Consider the following 21,009-nt stretch of genomic DNA (forward strand, 5'->3'; position numbering starts at 1 on the left):
GAAAGAGACAACATGATTATATTATGATATGAAAGCTAAATGAATGCATAACGTTCGTAATTGATCTGAAAAGTCCAGTAATGCTTTGTAACCCTATTCCAGTGACGGATAAGGGTTAGGGCGTGTTACAATGAACCTTTAATTTAGTCAGGTTTAATGATCTAAATTGAGTATTGCAATTTTCAATTATGTGTCTACTAACTATTGTCTGGTTAGGATCGCTTAACTAATCTGAATGCATCCAATCACATATGAGTGAAATACATCTTGATTTTAATTGAAAACATGATGACTAAGGCACAATCACGTTAAACATGAACCAAACAAATATTATTTGTAATGACCCGAATTTTAACGATGCCGAAAAAGTGTATTTTCGGGTCTTTATTTCTGAAAAGTGGATTCGTAAATATTTATTTAAAAATATTTAGGAAGTTAATTGAAAAGTCAATTAAAGCTTAATTAGGAGAATTTACCTTAATTAAGAATAATTAAGTATAAGGATTAAATTGAATAAAGAATAAAAGTTTAATTATAGAATAAAGAAAAGTGAAGGGACTAAATAGACAAATAAGCCAAAAAGGGGTGACAATTGTATGGTTAAAATAAGTTAAATGTGTACAAATATAAATGGTACACATGTATTATACATGTGTATTTACTTAATATATAAGTAAAATAATAATAATTAAATAATTTATATTAATATAATATTATAAAGTAACTAAAATAAAAGAAATAAAGAAAAAGAAAAAAGAAGGTCACGAATGAAGTAGGGAAAGAAAGAAAGAAAAAGAAAGGAAAAATTAGGGCTTTGAGGTTTCAAGCTTAATTGCTAACGTAGCGCCGGAAATGTCATCAAAGAAAGGGAAAGAGAAAGTGGACGAGGATATCGAGTAAACTTGAGAATTATGGTTAGGTTAAAGACAGATCGTCAAATCAGCATCTTAAACCGATCCCGAACTCAAAAAGGTAAAGCATGTTAATTATCGGTAGTGGCATGTACCTAGGATGTCCTAAGTGTATCATATTGAACCATGATTGTAATAGTGAAATAGGTAAATTGATAATTGATAATGATACGTGATAAGTGTTTAAAGTTAAGTATTGGATAATATATAAAATGCGTTTGGATCGGTATTTGTATTGGTTGTGGATCGAAATTTACAAGATTGGTAAAATTTTAAAATACAAGGTTCATTTTGAGTTCACATAGTTTGTCACACGGGCGTGTGCCTTGGTTTCCACGGTCGTGTCTTAAAGCCAGTTTAGTACACGGGTAGGCCACACGGACGTGTTCTGTGACCGTGTTAAAAAGTCAGTATTGCGCACGGGCTGAGGACACGGGCGTGTAGTACTGTTCATAAAGAAATTGCACGAAAAATTTTCTAAGCCTTCGATCAAACCCCGATTGGATTTAAATGTATATAGTAAGCACTGTGGGACCATTAAGGATTTAATAAGATTCATATCAAGTAACATTACTCAAATATTTCTGTTTCAAGTGTTAAAGGACTGTAAAGACCGGTAATGCTCTGTAATCCTGTTCTGGCGACGGGATGGGGTTAGGAGGTGTTACATTTAGTGGTATCAGAGCTAACCGGGTTTAGCCGATTCTAGGATTAAGTTGAGTACAGAGAACGAGTCTAGAGGTACATGCCATTAGTATGTTGAAATTGAGTCGGGATCGGATGCTGATATATTTGTTTGATATTGTTTTATAATTGAAAATGTTAAATGAATATATTGATGGTATTGATTATGAAATGTATACTGGAGACGAATAGTCTCGTGAATTAAATGGAAATTAAATTGGTAATGTTGAGTAGTAACTCAATGAATAATATATTACTGAATGTTGACCGATGAAATGATAAGAAAAGAGATGATACAAAATTATCTAGAATTATGACTGATGCTCTATGGTGAGTGGAAAGAACTATATTTGTTACGAAATCTACCCCTTCTGTTTCTCAATCAGTTCCCGAAAGTGCTTCAAGGTATAAAGCTTGACTAATAGGATAAGCTATTTGTTGCTGGTCCTCTATAAATATATTGTGGAAGAATTAAAAATTTCAGCTAAATTTTATTTCGAAAGAATTAAAATTGTTTAAAGAAGGTTATCAGGGTTGTAAAGGAAATTTCTTTGTTCATCGATTAAATGTTAGAAAAGTATGATATTTCTGTTAAAAGATTCAGCTTGTTAGCGGTGGAAAAGATATTTATCTATATTGTGATTATAAAAGGGTTATTTGGAAATTTTCTAAAAACAAGTTTGAAAGAAATGTATATATCAGTTAGAAATCTCTTGATCAGAGATGTGAAGAATTCCTGAAGCTTAAACAGTGTTATATGATTGTAATTGTATATGAAGGGAATGTGTTCGATTGAATGATTATACTCGATGGTATATTTCGATAGAGACTGTAAGGTATAAATGGTTTGAAGACAGATTAAATGAAGACATAAAGCCGAAGAGTTTAGAAAAAAGAAAAGACAGATTGAGATGAAAGTTAAAACTTCTAGTGTAAGATTGAGATACCCAATGCTTCAGTCCAAGATCTTGAATTACGTTTGAGAAAGATATGGAAAATGTGGAATGAAAAGTGGAACATGTGTTAGACATGATTTACTTGATTATTATCCTAGTGATTGTTTGAAGAAAGTTGAGAAAGAAAATTATTCAGATTTCAAGACCGAATAACGTAGTTAACAGAGATAGATCATCCTGTAATTTTAGAAATACGAGGGAAAGCCGAAGCATAATAAAGGATTTCATTGCAAAATCTAAAGGATAAATATCAGCCAGGGCATATGTGAATCGTATGTTTCTCTACCGGATGTCATTACAGGTACTTTTTTTTATTGATAGTGATATGATTATTTTAAATTGATAATGGTTTGATCTATTTCTATGACTGCATGAATTCAGTATCTACTAAAGATTTGCCTACTGGGTTCGCTGAATTTTGGTTGAAATATCAAATTTCCGGATCAGTATTTATAGACTGATAAAATCTGCAAGAACTATTTAGTAATGATACCAGGATACTATTTTCTATCCGATCTGATGTTATTATTGTTTGATATGATATTGAGAATGGAATAGTTAATTCTATATGATGCTATGGTAAATTATAAACGGAAGTATATTATATTGCAAAAGCCAGATGATGAAATGATTTGTTCGAATCAGAGAAGACTGATTGATTTGTCTATTGTGATATTGAACATGTCAATACAGAAACGTGCCAGAAGGGGTTTATGATATTTACTCTGCTTATGTATTGGATATTAAAGTGTTCAAGTCAAAGTTTAAATTAGTGACAACAGTGCGAGAGAATTCTGATGTGTTTCTAGAAAAGTTACTGAATTACTGTTGATTGAAAAAGGATTCTGGATAATATGGTTACTACAGAAGGATGTGGAAATTGGAATGATCTGATAAACGTCAATAAGATTCTGATTAATTGAAAGTTTCGTTAACTAAAGTATTAGTTTTGGTTCAGTCTGAAATTCAGTAAAGAAAATTTGTGATTTATAGGGACAGTAGTGTTTTGATACAAGAAGATAAACTAATGGTTTATATTACTGAAAGTTAAAGTTACATGGGAAGAATTATCAAATATACGATTCGGAAGTGGTAGCTATTATTCTTGTATTAAAAGATTAAAATATGATAATTGGTTATCATCTGGAAAAGACAAATGAAGTTATGTATACTCAGAATTTAAGGTTTTGCTTAGTGTTATGAACTATGAACATTTGACTATGATCATCTGAAGATGGCTCCATTTTAGTTGAGATAAAAAAATTAATCTGATTTCTTTACAGCAGGTTTGCAAAGCTCAGAAATGTGATAACGAGTTACTGGTTAAATAGGAATAGTGTACAAATGACTTTTGGCTGAATATTTCAAATTGGATCTGATAATTGTCTGCTATTTGGAAATAGAAGTGGTATCGAAGAATTCAAAACTTATACAGAAGAATTTGCATGAAATTTATAGTAGTACTATATTTACACATGTTGGAGGGAATAAGTTGTACGGTGAATTAAAGAAGATATGCTAAAGACTTGGAATGAAAACTAGTGATGATAACAGAGCGGAAATGGATAGAATTTCTACGGATTTTGAACTGGAATTATCTTTGTCCATGAAAAAGAAAGATTATATTTGAACAATCATCGAAGGTAAGGCGAAGTCTGTATATTTTATTCCGGTATGAATGAAATACTTACTTAATAATTATCTGAAATATGGGTTTCTAAGATCGTCAGATTCATGGTACGGTAATTTTTATTATTTCTGATTGAAATACATGGTTTATATTCTGACTCTAGTACAAGTACAAGAAGTTCGGAATATGTAATAATAGTTTACAGTACTGTATAAAATTCTATATGATTGTTAATGTAGAATTTCATAGTATTTGATTAAGTATAGTGAGAAAATGAATATGCAAAGTTGTTTGATTCATGAAACCGAAGAAAAGTGAAAGTGATTGGATTAGATTGAAATCAGTTTCTAATAGACAGAAATTATAAGTGGACTTGAAAGGTCGAGACATCGAGTATTATGCTAATGATAAGGATTTGGTACTTAAAAGATATAGATCAGGACTTCTACATGTTACTTCAACAAAAAATATTGAGATCCGAATTGATTTGTTGTATGAAAAAAGAAGAACCGATTGAGATATTAGTTTGAAAGGTAAAGTCATAGTATTGAGGAAGTAACATAGGAACCGAAAGAAATAGTGAGATCTCTATAACCCCACCTCCTTTTAGGAAAATTTAGAGGACAAAATTTATTTAGGGGGGAGAATTGTAATGACCCGAATTTTACCGATGCCGGAAAACTGTATTTTCGGGTCTTTATTTCTAAAAAGTGGATTCGTAAATATTTATTTAAAAATATTTACGAAGTTAAGTGAATAGTCAATTAAAGCTTAATTAGGAGAATTTAGCTTAATTAAGAATAATTAAGTATAAGGATTAAATTGAATAAAGAAAAAAAGTTTAATTATAGAATAAAGAAAAGTGAAAGGACTAAATAGAAAAATAAGCCAAAAAGGGATGACAAATGTATGGTTAAAATAAGTTAAATGTGTACAAATATAAATGGTACACATGTATTATACATGTGTATTTACTTAATATATAAGTAAAATAATAATAATTAAAGTATATTATATTAATATAATATTATAAAGTAATTAAGATAAAAGAAATAAAGAAAAAGGAAAAAGAAGGTCACGAATGAAGTAGGGAAAGAAAAAAAGAAAAAGAAAGGAAAAATTAGGGCTTTGAGGTTTCAAGCTTAATTGCTAACGTAGCGCCGGAACTGTCATCGAAGAAAGGGAAAGAGAAAGTGGACGAGGATATCGAGTAAATTTGAGAATTATGGTTAGGTTAAAGACAGATCGTCAAATCAGCATCTTAAGCCGATCCCGAACTCAAAAAGGTAAAGCATGTTAATTATCGGTAGTGGCATGTACCTAGGATGTCCTAAGTGTATCATATTGAATCGTGATTGTAATAGTGAAATAAGTAAATTGATAATTGATAATGATACGTGATAAGTGTTTAAAGTTAAGTATTGGATAATATATAAAATGCATTTGGATTGGTATTTGTATTGGTTGTGGATTGAAATTTACAGGATTGGTAAATTTTTAAAATACAAGGTTCATTTTGAGTTCACATAGTTTGTCACACGGGCGTGTGCCTTGGTTGTCACGGTTGTGTCTTAAAGCCAGTTTAGTACACGGGTAGGCCACACGGATGTGTTCTATGACCGTGTTAAAAAGTCAGTCTTGCGCACGGGCTGAGGACACGGGCATGTCCCAAGCCACACAGGCATGTTAATTTAGCCACACGGGTGTGTGGTACTGTTTATAAAGAAATTGTACGAAAAATTTTCTAAGCCTCCGATCGAACCCCGATTGGATTTAAATGTATATAGTAAGCACTGTGGGCCCATTAAGGATTTAATAAGATTCATATCAAGTAACATTACTCAAATATTTATGTTTCAAGTGTTAAAGGACTGTAAAGACCGGTAATGCTCTGTAATCCTGTTCTGGCGACGGGACGGGGTTAGGGGGTGTTACATTATTGAATTAACAAAATCATCCTAGCTAAACAAAATTAAGCTATCATTGTTGATTGCAAGGTCAATAAACACTTAGCAAACATGTTTAAATTAAACAACAAGGAGGAAAGAGTAAACTCTAATTCAATTCAGCAACCTTTTAAATCTTTCTAACAAAGGTGTTTCTCCGATCCGCCCGTTGTCCCTTTGCTAAGGATTTCTTAAGGTGGCCTGCCGAGAGATGGTCTTGCCAAGGCTTTTGTTGGCTAAAGAATGGAAGGGAAGATGGAGTGGCTAGGCATGGGGAAAAATGAAAGGGAAATCGAATGAGAGAAAAGAATGTAGAATGAGAGATGTGTTACGAATAAAAGGATGAAGAATGAGGGATGAGTAATGTAGTATTTATAGGTGAATGTGAGGGTGAAGTTTACTAAAAATAGAGTTTAAAATCACTCCATCTTCTCAATGGTATGGCTGACCACAAATTATGGAAAGGGAGGTGGTTTGGTTGATTATTTCAAACATAAAATCATGCTATAATTAGCATAGAGTGGACGGTTTCAAAGGCATAGTTTGTGTGTCAATTTTTGATTAAATTGCAACTGCAGGGACCCCTAATGAAATATCCCAAAGCTGATTTTTGGGCAGCTATATGCTTGTGCCAAAATTGGGTTTGACTCCCTCTTGTTGGACGGCTTCATGATCCAAAAATTAATCAGACACGTCCATTTTGTAACTCACTTTAACTAGGTCAGATTAGCATCTTTATGACCCAACTTTGCATGGTATTACCATCCAAGTAAGGTGGATGTTTCCATGTCCATGCATCCTTATGGTAATTTCGTCTTCCATGGACCCACTTAATAACAAAAATCACATATTAATAATTAACATGAAAATAATATAATTTATGCACAAAAATCATGTAATAAAGCATAATTTCACATACTTTATAAATTCATGTCTCATATTAAGATTTAAGCAAAATCCACTTAATTTATTAACAATTACTCAAGACTCATATAATTATTAAGTCATAAGGTGGTAAAAATATATAGAAAAATCCTATATAATTTCAAGTTTAAATGTATCATTAAGAGTCATATCTTGGATGGTACTATTAGGAGTTGTGTCTTGAGGTGTATCATTAGGAGTCATACCGTAGATAGGTAAACCTTTAGTGGTTGGTACCCTTAAGAGAATAAACCTTGATTGGATGGATACTTTTATTCTTAGTTTAATTGCTTGTAAATATGTTGTATTATAACTTTATGAAGGGTGTAACCTTTGACTTAATGACCCGAGGTTCTACATTGTATATATGGCAATAGGTGACCTAACGGCTCGTGATTACACGTTATAGTATGTGGCAACCATTGGCATGATAGTCCAAGATTACACGTTGTTTATATGGCAACCATTGACCTGACAGCCCAAGATTACACATATATGTAGCAAATTTGACCTAATGTCCAAGGATTATGTGAGAATCATACATTTCGTAAAATGTGTCAAATTAAAAATCTATATAAATGGAAATATAAGGATTTACATGTACATAAACACTAACTTACCAACAGGCAAACATGTAAAATTATAGCTATAATATATGCTTAGGTAGGGATGTAACCCCCTTAGCTCCATACTATTAGAAAAAATACAATTTGAAAAAATTTGGTTTGAAAACGGTTTCTTGCATAGTGAAAAATTAAAATTTTGAAAACTAATCCAATTTGTGATATTTATAGAAATAAACCCTTTATCGAAATTGCACTTGTATTTTTTGATAGACGGATCCTTGTTGTTCTCAGCTTTCAACTGAATGGACTTCTCCGCTATCCTCGTAAAACAAACTACTTTGAGTTTGGGCTTGAACGAATTCAAATTAAACATAGAACAAAAAATTATTTACTTTACTTTCAGTGGGAAATCAAATTTCTTTTAATAGAAACCAGTAGAATTATTATTCTAGAAAATAGAATTTATACTTAGAAAATAATTTCTCACTATTTTTTGGCATAATAACAATATCTCAAAGTTGTGTATTTAGACCTACCGGTGTCATCTATTTATAGGGAGAATAAGTGAAACCCTTGTTAAATTAGTAGAAGTATATTTCAGTAAAAAAACAATATCCTAGTCTAACTAGGAAAGAGAAAGGCGACAACCCTAGTTAAATATACTAGGGTTTGTTATCCCATATAATAGCATGAAGGGCTTTTGGGCCTCTCCCATATCGGATCCAATTCCTGGACTTTTAACATAGTAGTACTTTGTAATTCAATGCAACCCAATAGATGTTTTTCTTTTTTCCAATATAAATATCGTAAATTAATTTAAATAAATTAATTAATTAACTTCTCAATTAAATAATTTTCTAAACCTGATTCTAATTCTATTAAAATCATTACAACTTTACCGTAAAAAAAATTTATGAAAAATATATTTAATATTTCTACATTCAATGTAACATCCAGAATTAGGGCCTAGTCGGAACAGTGGTTTTAAGACCACAAATCTGAGATGGTAATAATTGTTTTATGATTATTATAAAGTCTATGATGTGTTTCTATGCTTGTGTGAAAATTTCATGAGGAAATTTATACGAAAAGTGCTTAATTAGATTTTAAGGACTAAATCGAATAATTTGTAAAAATTGTGTTCTAGAAGCAATTTGCATGAAATTGAATTAGACTATTAATTAGAGGTCCTTAAAGAGTAATTTGACCAAATAAAAAATATTTGGACAAAAATGGGCTTGGAAGGGTAAAATTTGAAAGAATGGTAAAAAGGGCATTTTGATCATTTTGGGGGTAAAATGAATTAAAAGACAAAAATTAAAAGCCAAATGTGTCCATCTTCCTCCCATGGCCATGTGAATCAAGAGGAGAGTCATGACTAGGGTTTCCAAGCTTTCAAGCTCAATAGCAAGTGATCTCGAGCCCCGTTTTTAACGTTCTATGCATTTTTGAAATCCCGGTAACATGCTCTACTCATTTCTACCATTATTTTGAGCTAGGGTTTATGTTTAAAAATTTACCCATGCATGATATGCTAGTATTTTGATTTATAATGGTAGAATATGAAAGATTGGAGTGTATCTAACACCTTTTACTAAGTGATTTTTCATGAAAAAGCCTAAAAAGGACTAAATTGAAAAAGGTGTAAAATAGGTAACAAAAAATCTATTTTAATGAGAAATGTTGGCTTCCATAAGCTTGAATATGGTTCGGCTAGGCTTAGGTAATCAAGAAATTGAACACATTTCATTTTACAAGCCTAGGGACTAAATTGTAAATATGTGAAAGTTTAGGGGCAAAATCATAAATTTTTTAAAATATGATTTTTGGGTCAATTTGAATAATGTGAGTCCTAAATAGGCTATATTTGAAATGATAGATCAAGAAAATTGAGATTCGGGCTTAAATCGAGAAAATACAAGGTGATGGATTAAAATGGTAACTTTGTCGTTTTCATATTCGAGGTAAGTTCGCGTGATTTAATAAGCTTATTATTCATGTTATTATTGTTATACATGAAATATATCTTGCTATGATTGTATTGAATTTAATGTTAATGGAAATTTGATAGACTATGATATTTTAAATGAAATGAGTAAGTTTGTATAGAAATAAGGTGATATGTGATTTTGATTGTATGGATTTATGCTCAAATAAAAATGAAAATGTGTCGATTTGAATGTACATTGCATGATCATCTATGCATATTGATATACTTGATGAAAAGAGAAAATCTCGGTTGAATAAAAAGGATAATTGATGGGTTTCTCGAAAATGAATTAACGGTAGAAAGGATCTAGCCCGGACGGGTGTCCCTTTAGTGATCGATCCTCCCGAAGAATAATTGTGCTGAAGTGGATTTAGCCCAGACGGGTAATCAGATTAGGGTCTGAATTTAGCTTGGACTGGTAATTCAGATCCGAGCTCATTAAAGTACATGTCATTGTAAAGGATTTAGCCTGGACTGGTAATCCCGACATTGCTCTGTGAGTTTACATTACGGGGGATTTAGCCTAGACTGATAATCCCGCCGTAAGAGCGAGGTTCGCGGGAGTGCATACTTGATAATGATCACTTGCATGATTTGACGGTAAATAGGATATCCATCAAGATTCCGAGAAATACAACAGGATTAATATGAGAAATAGAATGGAAATACTTGAAATGATAAACTCATCTATGTTTAGTTGATCCTAGTATGATGCAAATGATTATCCTGTTTGGATGAGTGGTTGTGCTAAGAGATAGCATAGGTACGTACTTGAAACCCATGAGCATGTGTTTGACAAGTGAAATGAAATGGACTTGTGGTAAGAATGCAAATAAATGAGTGATACATATGAGAATAATTTCTATGACAAATTTGTGATAGTCATCATTATGCTGCATTAAAACAGATTAGGACAATAGCAGTGGTCCGATTTTGAAAATCCCTCAAAATTTGTAGAAAATGAATTAAAGGTTGAATAAATATGGAATTAAAGCTTATCGAGTGTAGTTTCTTATAAAGGAAACGGTGTAAGTAAAGAAATCTCCTATTATGAGATATTTGAATTTTTGTAAACAGGGTCAGGGTGATCTCAGACTCCCCTGTCTTAAATTTGGAAAATCATTAAAAATTGTACAAAAATGATTATCGATTATAAGTTATATGCTTAAAATAATTAATTAAGGGAAATAGGCAGAAACATCATCCGAGCCCCGTACTATGAGATAATTAATTCATAGTAAAGAGAGGTCGGAACTTCTAGACAGCGAATCAGATGTAACTTTAAAGAACAAACTGTACTTATTGGCTAGACCAAAAATTCTGAAAATTTTATGGTAAGAAGATATGCAAGTCTAGTTTCGGGGAAAATTAACGGATCTTAATTTGGAGTTACGTAGCTCCAGATATAAGATTTAGTGACTGTGACTCAAGAAAACAACTTAACTAGATTTTGGATAAATAGAGAGAAATTGAAATAGCATATTAATTCTTTGCTTATTATTATCATGCGAGCTTACTAAGCGTAAAGCTTACTCCCTCCTTTCCATTTCTTTTAGTGTTGTCAGGTCAGCTCAGGGTTGGAGAACATTGGAGGCAACATCACACTACTAAACTATCACCTTGGGATATTGATACATAGGTTGAGAAGTTTCAAGTGAGTGGCATGTATAGGGATTAGTTTTTTTTATGATATGTGTTCTATGATTTGGCCAAATGTATTGCTTATTTTGATTTATTTGTATATGGCCATAGGGAGTGGCTCATATTGAGTATGGTTTGTAAATCTATCTATCCATGCTATGTTATAATGTTTGTGATGAAATGATGTGAGTATGATGGTTGGCTATGCATGATTGGTGTTGTGACATGCATGTGTGATGAATGCTTTATTGCCATTCGAAGTGGTCATGACCATGGTTAATGTTTAATAGGGCAAGTAAGATAATAATGCCTTGAACGTGAATGCTGGATGGATAAGTTGATAATCATGGTATGATGTGAGAATATGTAAAACATGTATGATGCCTCGAAAACATCATGTTGTGTCTTAATAAAGATGTAAGGGATTGTGAGTAACATGAAGGTCTGGAAAATAGCCTAAGTGTTGGCCACACGGGCTGAGACACGGCCGTGTGTCTCATCCGTGTGAAGGACACGGCCTAGTGACACAGGCGTGTGGCCTGGCCGTGTGGTTCAAATTGTGTGCTGACGTCATAAACAGAGAATTACACGGCCTGAGGACACAGACGTTCCCTTGTGTCCACACAAGCATGTGACCCTGTTTTATAAAAAAAAATTCTTAGTTTTCTCAGAATTTTCCAAAGTTCTCGGTTTAGTCCCGGACCATTTTAAATGCATGTTATGGGCCTCGTAAGCCTATAATAGGGACACTATGAATATATTTGATTGGTTTTAATTTGGAACAAAATTTTATAGCTCGAATTGCATGATTGTTTGCGTTTAAGTCTGATAATGCCTCGTATCCTGTCCCGGCGTTGGACACGGGTAAGGGGTGTTACATTCAACGAATTCACTATGACCGATTAATTTTATTTCATTTTCAAACTTCAATTAATTAATAATTTGAAAACTCATAAATTATTTTTTCAGGTCATTTTCATTTAGTGAAAAAACCACATTTATTTCTTAATGTTTCTCATTTCTCCAACTATATCATTTCTATCTATTTATGTTCATTTGATTCAATATGCAATTCATTTTCAGTTTTAACGAGCTAGCAAAGGGACTGATTGGACATATGTGATTAGAGCTCAAATAATTTATGATCAAGTTTCAACTTTTCACCTATTAATTATAAACTCATTTAGTCACGAAGTCGTTCCACTATAGTATCGTGACTGAGTTCTCCCTAATGACATATCATTATGAAAGCAACTTGGTCAGTTCTCATCCAATGACTTTATCATAAGTGTATTACCCTCATAAGATATCCTTAATCTCTTTGAGATAAATTCACTCTCCCAATATAGTTCTATTTGATCTCATGATAATCATTACATCTTCCTTTATGAAAAGTAAATTACTATTAAATAGTAATCATGTAACACCCCAAACTCGGCCCAGACGTTACAGCCGAATTCGGCATGTCACATTGAAGTGTTTTTCGAAAACCGTGTTTTCATTGAAAACCCTTCTTGATCTAAAACTCATTGGAGCGTTATTGTAAAACTCATTTTTTAATTAAAAATCTTTGAAAAGAATATTTTCGTTATAGATTAAAGTGAATGGAAGCTGTGCACCAGGTAGGAAGCCAGAAAAGAGGAGGTGAGTCTATTGGACTGCTTAAGTACCAAGCTCTTCATGGATCCAATCCTAGACATGCACACATCCATTACCACACTAAAAGCATATTGCTTGTCCACGGACAACAAATTAAGTTTAAGTCTATTTAAAATATTTATTTCCTTTGAAAACATTTACGTTGCGGAAGCTTTGCTCGGTAATCGTGATATTTTGAAAATAAGTAACTTTTATAAAATGCGCCCTAGAGCTAACCAATTTAATAACCCAAAATATTAAAAATAATAAAAAAGAGCGGTCTTATTACAACTTAAAACAGAATAAAAATAATCAAAAATAAATGCGAAATTTAAAAGGAAGCTAATTGAAACTTATTTAAAAACCAGAAATTTAATCTTCGTGGCCACTCTGAATCTCACCCAGCTCCAAGTCCATCGATCTAAGGCTCACCTGCAAAGATGGGAAAAAGAAGGGTGAGTTTGGAAAACTCAGTGTGTAAAGTATCCCAACCAGAGCCCAAATCAGTTCAAGCTTTACTGGGCCTAAGCCCTATTCAGAAATCAAAGTTAACTGGGCCTTAGCCCATATCAATATTAATCTGGGCCATATCCCCTTATAGTATCAGAGTATATTGGGCCTAGCCCATATCAGTATCAATCTGGGTCGTAGCCCTATTACAAGTCGAGATATATTGGGCCTTGCCCATATTGACACAGTTGGGCCCATTTCAATACAGTCTCATATGATTAATGCATGATAACCCCATCCAACCCTGCACTTCCCTCCGTCCATCCCTACACTTCTTGTGGGGAATAAATCACCCACGCCATCCCTACACTTACAGTGTTAGCACTGACTGCGGCACTAACTATAATCCACAGCAAAGCTGCTTATATCGGAATATGTGGCACAGCCACCAGAACGGGTTCTTCCTCCATAACAAAACCCAACCCCATGCAACAGATATACATGTCATGGCATACAACAAACATAATCAGAATATCATGCATTTCAGTCAAAATTAACCCCAGGGGTATGACGGTCATCTTACACCTAGGGGTAAAACGATAATTTTCCTACTTAAGGGTATTCTAGTAATTTAAATATTTTATGGTTTACATACATATTCTAACCATTAACACATTAATAGAAGCACTTACCGAGCGTTTTTATCGAATTGGGCCCGTTGGCCCGCTAACTCGTTTTCGGCCCATTAAGCCCAAATATACCGAAGTGCAAGAAATTGCACACTCTACAATCATGTTGCTTGCGATTACCAAAATTAACAACCAAACCACCTCGCAAGCGCTCACACGCTCGCAAGTTCACAAATGCCAGCTTTTCGGCTTTTCGGCTTTTCGGCTTTTGTCGATCTAGTCTATGAGTGGGTGTCGTTTACACACCTATTTTATGACGATTCGTTGACGAGATCCACGCACGAACTACCTACAATTGTATTACTACCCCGTTAATCTAACTATCGAAAATGAACTACATATTAACTCCTTACCATATTCGGCCAATAACACCTTAGGCACCAGCGATCCTATCTTTGCCGAAGTTAGCGACTAGGTTTAGATCCAGTTGTTCCACTTGTCCAAGCCCTTGATCAACAGCCTCTAGATCACACTATTATCAAAATAAAGTAATTATCACAACCCTTAGGGCTATAAACCCAAATCGACAGCCTCCCTAACCTTTAGGGGTTTCGGCTTTTTCTAAAGTACGAAATAAAGACTAGGTTGGAAAGACTTACCACCGATTCCTTCAATCAACGATTCCCCTTAATTCCTACTTGATTCTGATGCAGTTCTAAGCCCTCAAATGATAACAAAAGTCGAGCCTTCAGGGATCTTAAAATTTGGCTATGTCCCTATGGCTATGCGTTTTCGGTTTTTTGTAACAGTGAAGAAAAGATGAGGATTTTGTAATGGCTTTGTCGACAGAAACTTGGGGTTTAGAGGACTAGAGAATCGGTCAAGAATGATGAAGAGAAGTAAAAAGATTTGGCTAGGAAAAATCAGCACAGAAGAAAATATAGGCTTTCGGGATTTCGGCTTTTTATGGCAAATGGTTATGAAAGTTTAGAAACGACTATTAAAAGATAGAGATGTACAAGATGATAGGAAGATTCGACTATAGAGGAAAAAAGAAAAAGAAGAGGAGAAAGTAGATGGAGAGAAAAATAAAAGAAAATAAGAAGGAAAGAAAATGGAAGAAGAGAAAATATCAAAACTCAAAGGAAATATTCTAAAATACCCCAAATATATACTAAAGAAAAAAAAACAATCAAAGGGAACAAAAATCAGCAATGGCTAATTTACTCAAATCCAAAAGACTAGCCGAAAAAACTCCCCAACTAACACCCCATAGTTGGCTTAAATACTTACCCCACCTCTTTCCAATTTGAATTCCATTAAAATTCCTTCCTTAATTTTTGCCAAAATTTTAATTTGAATGACACCCAAATTCTTTCCCCATGCAGTAACCTGCTTAATTCAAATTCCAATCAAGGTCTGGGTGTTTCGGTCCAGTTCAAATACCTTCTTCCCCACGTGCAGCAAAAATCCATACCTTGCGTGAGCGAACTGCAGCTCAAAACCCAAGCCACCGTTCGCTTTGCGCCCATACCCGTGCCGCTGGCCACTGCACCAGGCTTCCTTCCTTATTAATATATGGTCGCAATAAATTATAAACCTTACCTGCTTCAGTTCTGGCCCACTTTAAAAAAAAAACAAAATTCACCCGTGTACGGAATCGAACCTGCGCCCTCTCCATATGGCCAGCACGCTGCTACCACTGCGCCACAGGCGCTCTTTGTATTAAGTTATACCTGCAACTCGTCTTAACCTTATTCTAGCCGCAATCTGCATATTAAAAAAACCCAAATTGCGCACACCACGCCTTGAACCCAAGCTCCTCCCACGCCCTCCTAGCACCTTTGGCCACTGGGCCAGATGCCTGCTTGTGCTAAAACTCAGCCCTATTTTATTAATGAAGCCTACTGCCCAGATTCCCTTAAGAGGCCAAATTAAAACAATTTTTTTCCTAGAGTTTAAACACCAAAACAACAATACTTTTATAAATATATTTTTTATTTTTTATTTTTTTATATCTAATAATAATAATTATAATAATAATAATTTTATAAATATATCTAATAATAAAAATTTCAAATATCAATAATAGAGTAAATAATAATAATTTTCATAAAAATTTTCAAACATACATCCAATAATATTTTTCTAAGAACAATAATTTTATCTCATAATACTAATTATCCGTAATAATAAATATAGTAAAAATTTTCTAGTAGTAATTTAATTCAAATTTTTTTCTTAAACGATAATATTTAAAACTTCTTAATTATTCAAGTTTTCTTTTATCTGAATCCTAGACTCAAGGCCCAATTCTTTCTAGGCCCAATTTTTGGGGCGTTACAAATCAAGTCATTCATCACAAAGACGAACAACTCGTGGCCACATTTACTTTCATCTGTCATGTAATGCCAATGAGAGGATATGAATTACTCGTGTCTTGGGCCATTGATTCAACTAATGTGAATGATGCTACATATTGTATAAGTCGTATACCCAACGCATCAACTTTTGGTTCCTCATCTATATGAACTCAGACTTTTACTTACATCAAAATATACGAGTCACACGTACACAGTCCATCATCCACTCAGTATTAAAGTATGTCACACTTTAAACATTACAAGTGAATAAATAAATAAACATATTCAAGACTTATTCTCCTTGGATTTAGCCCAATGTACTGTTAGTCCAGTCAGACATATCTATGTTTTTATCTTCTAGGAGTCACCTGCTCTAATGCCCAAGATAAGAAATCTCTCCAATTGGATTTGATAGACAGCATATTAGTCTTTTAATCGGTTTGCTTATTTCTGATTAGACTAATGACATACTTAGATTCATCTTCCTAATATAAGTTGTCATTCCGTATTATGATCCGACCATGTAATACAACTTAATATTAGTTTAAACATTAAACAACCAATAAGTCAATATTTACTTATATTTTACTTTACATGCAAAAACCACGTGAAGAAAATATACAAAAGGTATTAATATAATTTATGAATAATTTTATTAACCAATCTATTAAAAAATTATAAATACTGAAACAAATATTCTAAACTTAAAACACATTAGATTGAACACATACCCTATATAGATTTCTCATTTCTACTTTTTTTTTATTAAATAAATATCCAATATATGCATGCATACATACGCAGATTGGGGTACACCTAAAGGTGATCATGGGACGGGCCGGGCTGGGTTCGGCTGGGCCCAAATAAAATTTTAGGCCCGTCTACTAGGCCCGGGCCCGGCCCAGCCCGAAATATTGGCCTAAAATTTTGCCCAAGCCCGGCCCGAAATAAAATTACTAAGCCCGAGCCCGGCCCGGCCCATATTAATTTTTTTTCTTATTTCATTAAATAAAAAAATTTAAAATATAATAAATCAAATATATTTAAAAACATAAAAATAAATATTAAAACAAATAAAAATAATACTAAAACAATTCTTAAAACAATACACAAATTAACAATATAATAAAAAATAGTTATATTAAAAATTTAAAATAATTAAAAATAAAATAAAATAAAATATATTAATATATAATTCGGGCCGGGCCGGGCCGGGCCCGAGCCAAAAAACTCTTACCCGAGGCCCAGCCCGTTTTTTAAACGGGCCTCGTTTTTTTGCCCAAGCCCATTTTTCGGGCCTATATTTTTACCCAAACCCTCTTATTTTTCGGACGGGCCTTTGGGCCGGGCCGGGCCGCCCAGCCCATGATCAGCTCTAGGTACACCCCCCGCGGGAGCCCTTCATGGGTCCTTTTTTATCTTTTTTTTTATAATAGATATGTACATAGCCCGGCCCATGATCAGCTTTAGGTACACCCCCGCGGGAGCCCTCATGGGTTTTTTTTATTTTTTATTTTTTTTCTAATAGATATGTACACAGACATGGGGCTCGACTCCCCGTGAGAGTCCCTCGTGGGTATTCCTTGAAAAACCACTTGTGGGTACTTCATACCATTTTTATTTTTTTTTTCATTTAGAAATATAAAATGAGCATAGGCGGGGGTGTAACCCTCGTGGCTCCCTATATTTCACTTTTTTTTTAGCATACATACATGTGAATTCCTTTACCATTCCTCATTATACATACATACATGCAAACAACAGTATAAAAATTCTTTTGCCATCGTCCATTCTTTCTTATACAAATTCAAGTATAACCCCCTGGGACACTCATGGTTCTTTTATATTACGAACATTCACACAAACGGGGGTATAAGCCCCCGTGGGACATTTTCATCCATTTATTTTATAATATGAAATATATGCATGGGAGTTGAACACCCCATTGGGTTTATACCCCACACCAATGACATATACATTCATACGGTCGTGGGATTTATACCCCTTCGTAGGTGTTACTCTTCACTTTCATATTCTTTATAATATATAAAATCATATTCTTTATAATATATAAAGTACATACATGTGCCGGAGGGTACGCCCCTTTGGGATCTCTAATGAGTTTCCTTTATTTTTTAAAATATAAAATATAACGTATATAGCAAGGGGGTTCATACCCCTAGGTGTTCTCACCGCAAAGGATCCTTTTTATTTGGCTTGCTACTCAAACCCTCAACAAATTTCTTCAAAAACATAGACAAAACATGTTTTTGGATCTAAGTATTAAATGCTAGTATCAAATAAATGAAGGAAGAATAAAAATATCTATGTTAAATTTAAAATTAGAGGGTTTAGATCTAAGGTCTAGTATCAAATAAATGAGGGAAGAAGAAAATGATCTATTTCAAATTTAAAATTATCATAAATGAGGGCTCAAATCTAGAGGTTCAGATTAAAAAAGATTATCAAAATATTGTGTTAATAACATAAAAAAAATTAAAATAAAATAATTGGTAAGTGATACAAAGATAATATGGCGTGTCTTTTTCATACAAGTCTTTCTCAAAAAAATGAAAAATAATTGTAAGAAACTGTGATTCCACATTATTCCTATCATTTTCCAATAATAAAATGTCAAATTAAATTTTTTCTAATTCATTTGTGATCCTATTGAAAAAGAGATAGAAATAACGTAGAATTACAGCTTCATACCATTTCTTCTATAAAAATAACCATGAATGAGAAAAAACAATTAATTACTTGACAATATATTGTGAAGATATATAAACAATTAATTACTTGGCAATATATATATATATATACAAATGCAACAGTACATGAAGTTCGTAAACTGATTATCCAAAAATAGAAGCAGAGAAGGTTCTTCGCATGAACGCAGCAAATCATGAAATTAGCTATGCCGATAATTCAGTTTTTCAAGTCTCCTTCTGTCTTTCATTTATCAGCTCTTTTCATTATTAATTAATTCACCATTATATATGTTCTTTTTTTCAACAAATATCTTGCTAACAATTTCTTTTTCTTCTTTATATGCTTTCAGAAACAAATAATATTGAAAATAAGGCCAATTATTGAAGAATCTATCACAGATGCATTCAAGAAGATTGTTCCAATTTGTATGAAGGTGGCAGACTTGGGTTGCTCTTCAGGTCCTAACACCTTCATGGCTATATGGCACATTATTGAAACCGTCCATGGGATATGTCAACAAGAACAGTTGAAGTTACCCGAGTTTGAAGTGCTTCTAAATGATCTCCCAGAGAATGACTTCAATTTTGTGTTTAAGTCAGTTCCAGGATTCTATGAGAAGCTTAAGAAAGAGAGAGGAGATATGTTGCAGAAAAGGTGTTTTATAGGAGGAGTTGCAGGTTCTTTCTATCACAGACTCTTTCCAACCCGAAGCGTACACTTTATACATTCTTCCTATTCGCTTCATTGGCTCTCAAAGGTTAGTCACTTAACCTAAAACATACCAGAGTTTTCGATGCATGTTTTGGTGTTCCCCCCTTCTTGTATTAATCAAGAATCTATTTTAATCTCATTAGCCACCAGTCGGGCTAGAGAACAATAAGGGGAATGTATACATGGCAAGATCAAGTCCTCCTAATGTTTTCAAAGCTTATGCAGACCAATTTCAGAAAGACTTCACAAATTTTTTAAGCTTGCGCTCCAAAGAAACAATACCACAAGGGCGTATGGTGCTAACCTTTTTGGCTAGGAAAAACCAAAATACCTCCACCGAAGATTATGGTTTGGAGCTGCTTACTAAATCCCTTCTTGACTTGGTTGATGAGGTTATACACACACATACACATTTATTTCCTTATAATCCATTTAAATCCGAAACTTGTATGCTACAATTATTGGATTGCTAAAAATTAACTTAAGTAAGGATTGCAGGGAGTTGTAAAAGAGGCAGATGTGGATTCATTCAACCTCCCATTGTATACACCTTGCAAAGAAGAAGTGGCTGAGATTATTGAGAGGGAAGGATCGTTTGAAATTAAGGAGCTACAAGTTTTCGTAGTGGAGGCGAATTGTTCAAGTAGAGAAGAGCTGCTCGGCAGCAAAGACATTTGGGTTCAGAAGGGGAAAAAATTTGCAAATGCTTCAAGAGCTGTTTTTGAACCCATTATTTGCAGTCATTTTGGAGATGCTATAATTGATAAGTTATACACAAGGTTTGCAACTCTTGCAGCAAATGCTATAACTTATTCAATGGATCACAAAACGCTTAATATTGTCGTTTCATTGACAAAGAAGGATTTTTATCAATAAATGATGGTCCATAAGCCAATCAATTTGTCTCAATGAATATATGGATTTAAATTTTAATAATAGTTTTAATTGATCTGATAAAACATAATGTACTATTATTGTCTTCTTCTTCTTTTTTTTTGTTAAAAATTATCCTCTATTGATTATGTCTCAAATCTATTTATTTGATTTAAATTTATTTAGTAGTGTATTTAAAATTATTATAATATTGATTCTAAATTGTAGTTTTTTATATTTTTTAAGATTAATTTGAGTTTGAATTATTGAAATATATAAAAAATATTATAATATTTAATTAAAGGGTAAACTACTAAAATAATCACTTTTATTTCTCTCAGGTTACATTTTAGTCATTTATGTTTGAAATGTTACGTTTTAGTCA

At 33.2% G+C, this 21,009-nt stretch overlaps 1 protein-coding gene across 1 annotated transcript in view; it reads left to right on the forward strand.

The window, feature by feature from the left end:
* The window catches only part of LOC121208064 (probable methyltransferase TCM_000331), a 53,889-nt gene extending 33,116 nt beyond the window's left edge, over positions 1-20,773 (forward strand). The window contains exons 2-5 of the mRNA XM_041078578.1: positions 19,177-19,268; positions 19,390-19,797; positions 19,895-20,143; positions 20,250-20,773. Of these exons, the coding sequence (XP_040934512.1) occupies positions 19,177-19,268; positions 19,390-19,797; positions 19,895-20,143; positions 20,250-20,627 (1,127 nt within the window). The 3' untranslated portion in view covers positions 20,628-20,773. The remainder of the gene's footprint in view (positions 1-19,176; positions 19,269-19,389; positions 19,798-19,894; positions 20,144-20,249) is intronic.
* Positions 20,774-21,009: the final 236 nt, after the last annotated feature.

This window comes from Gossypium hirsutum, chromosome A10 (assembly GCF_007990345.1).
Source record: "Gossypium hirsutum isolate 1008001.06 chromosome A10, Gossypium_hirsutum_v2.1, whole genome shotgun sequence".
NCBI classification, from domain to species: domain Eukaryota; kingdom Viridiplantae; phylum Streptophyta; class Magnoliopsida; order Malvales; family Malvaceae; genus Gossypium; species Gossypium hirsutum.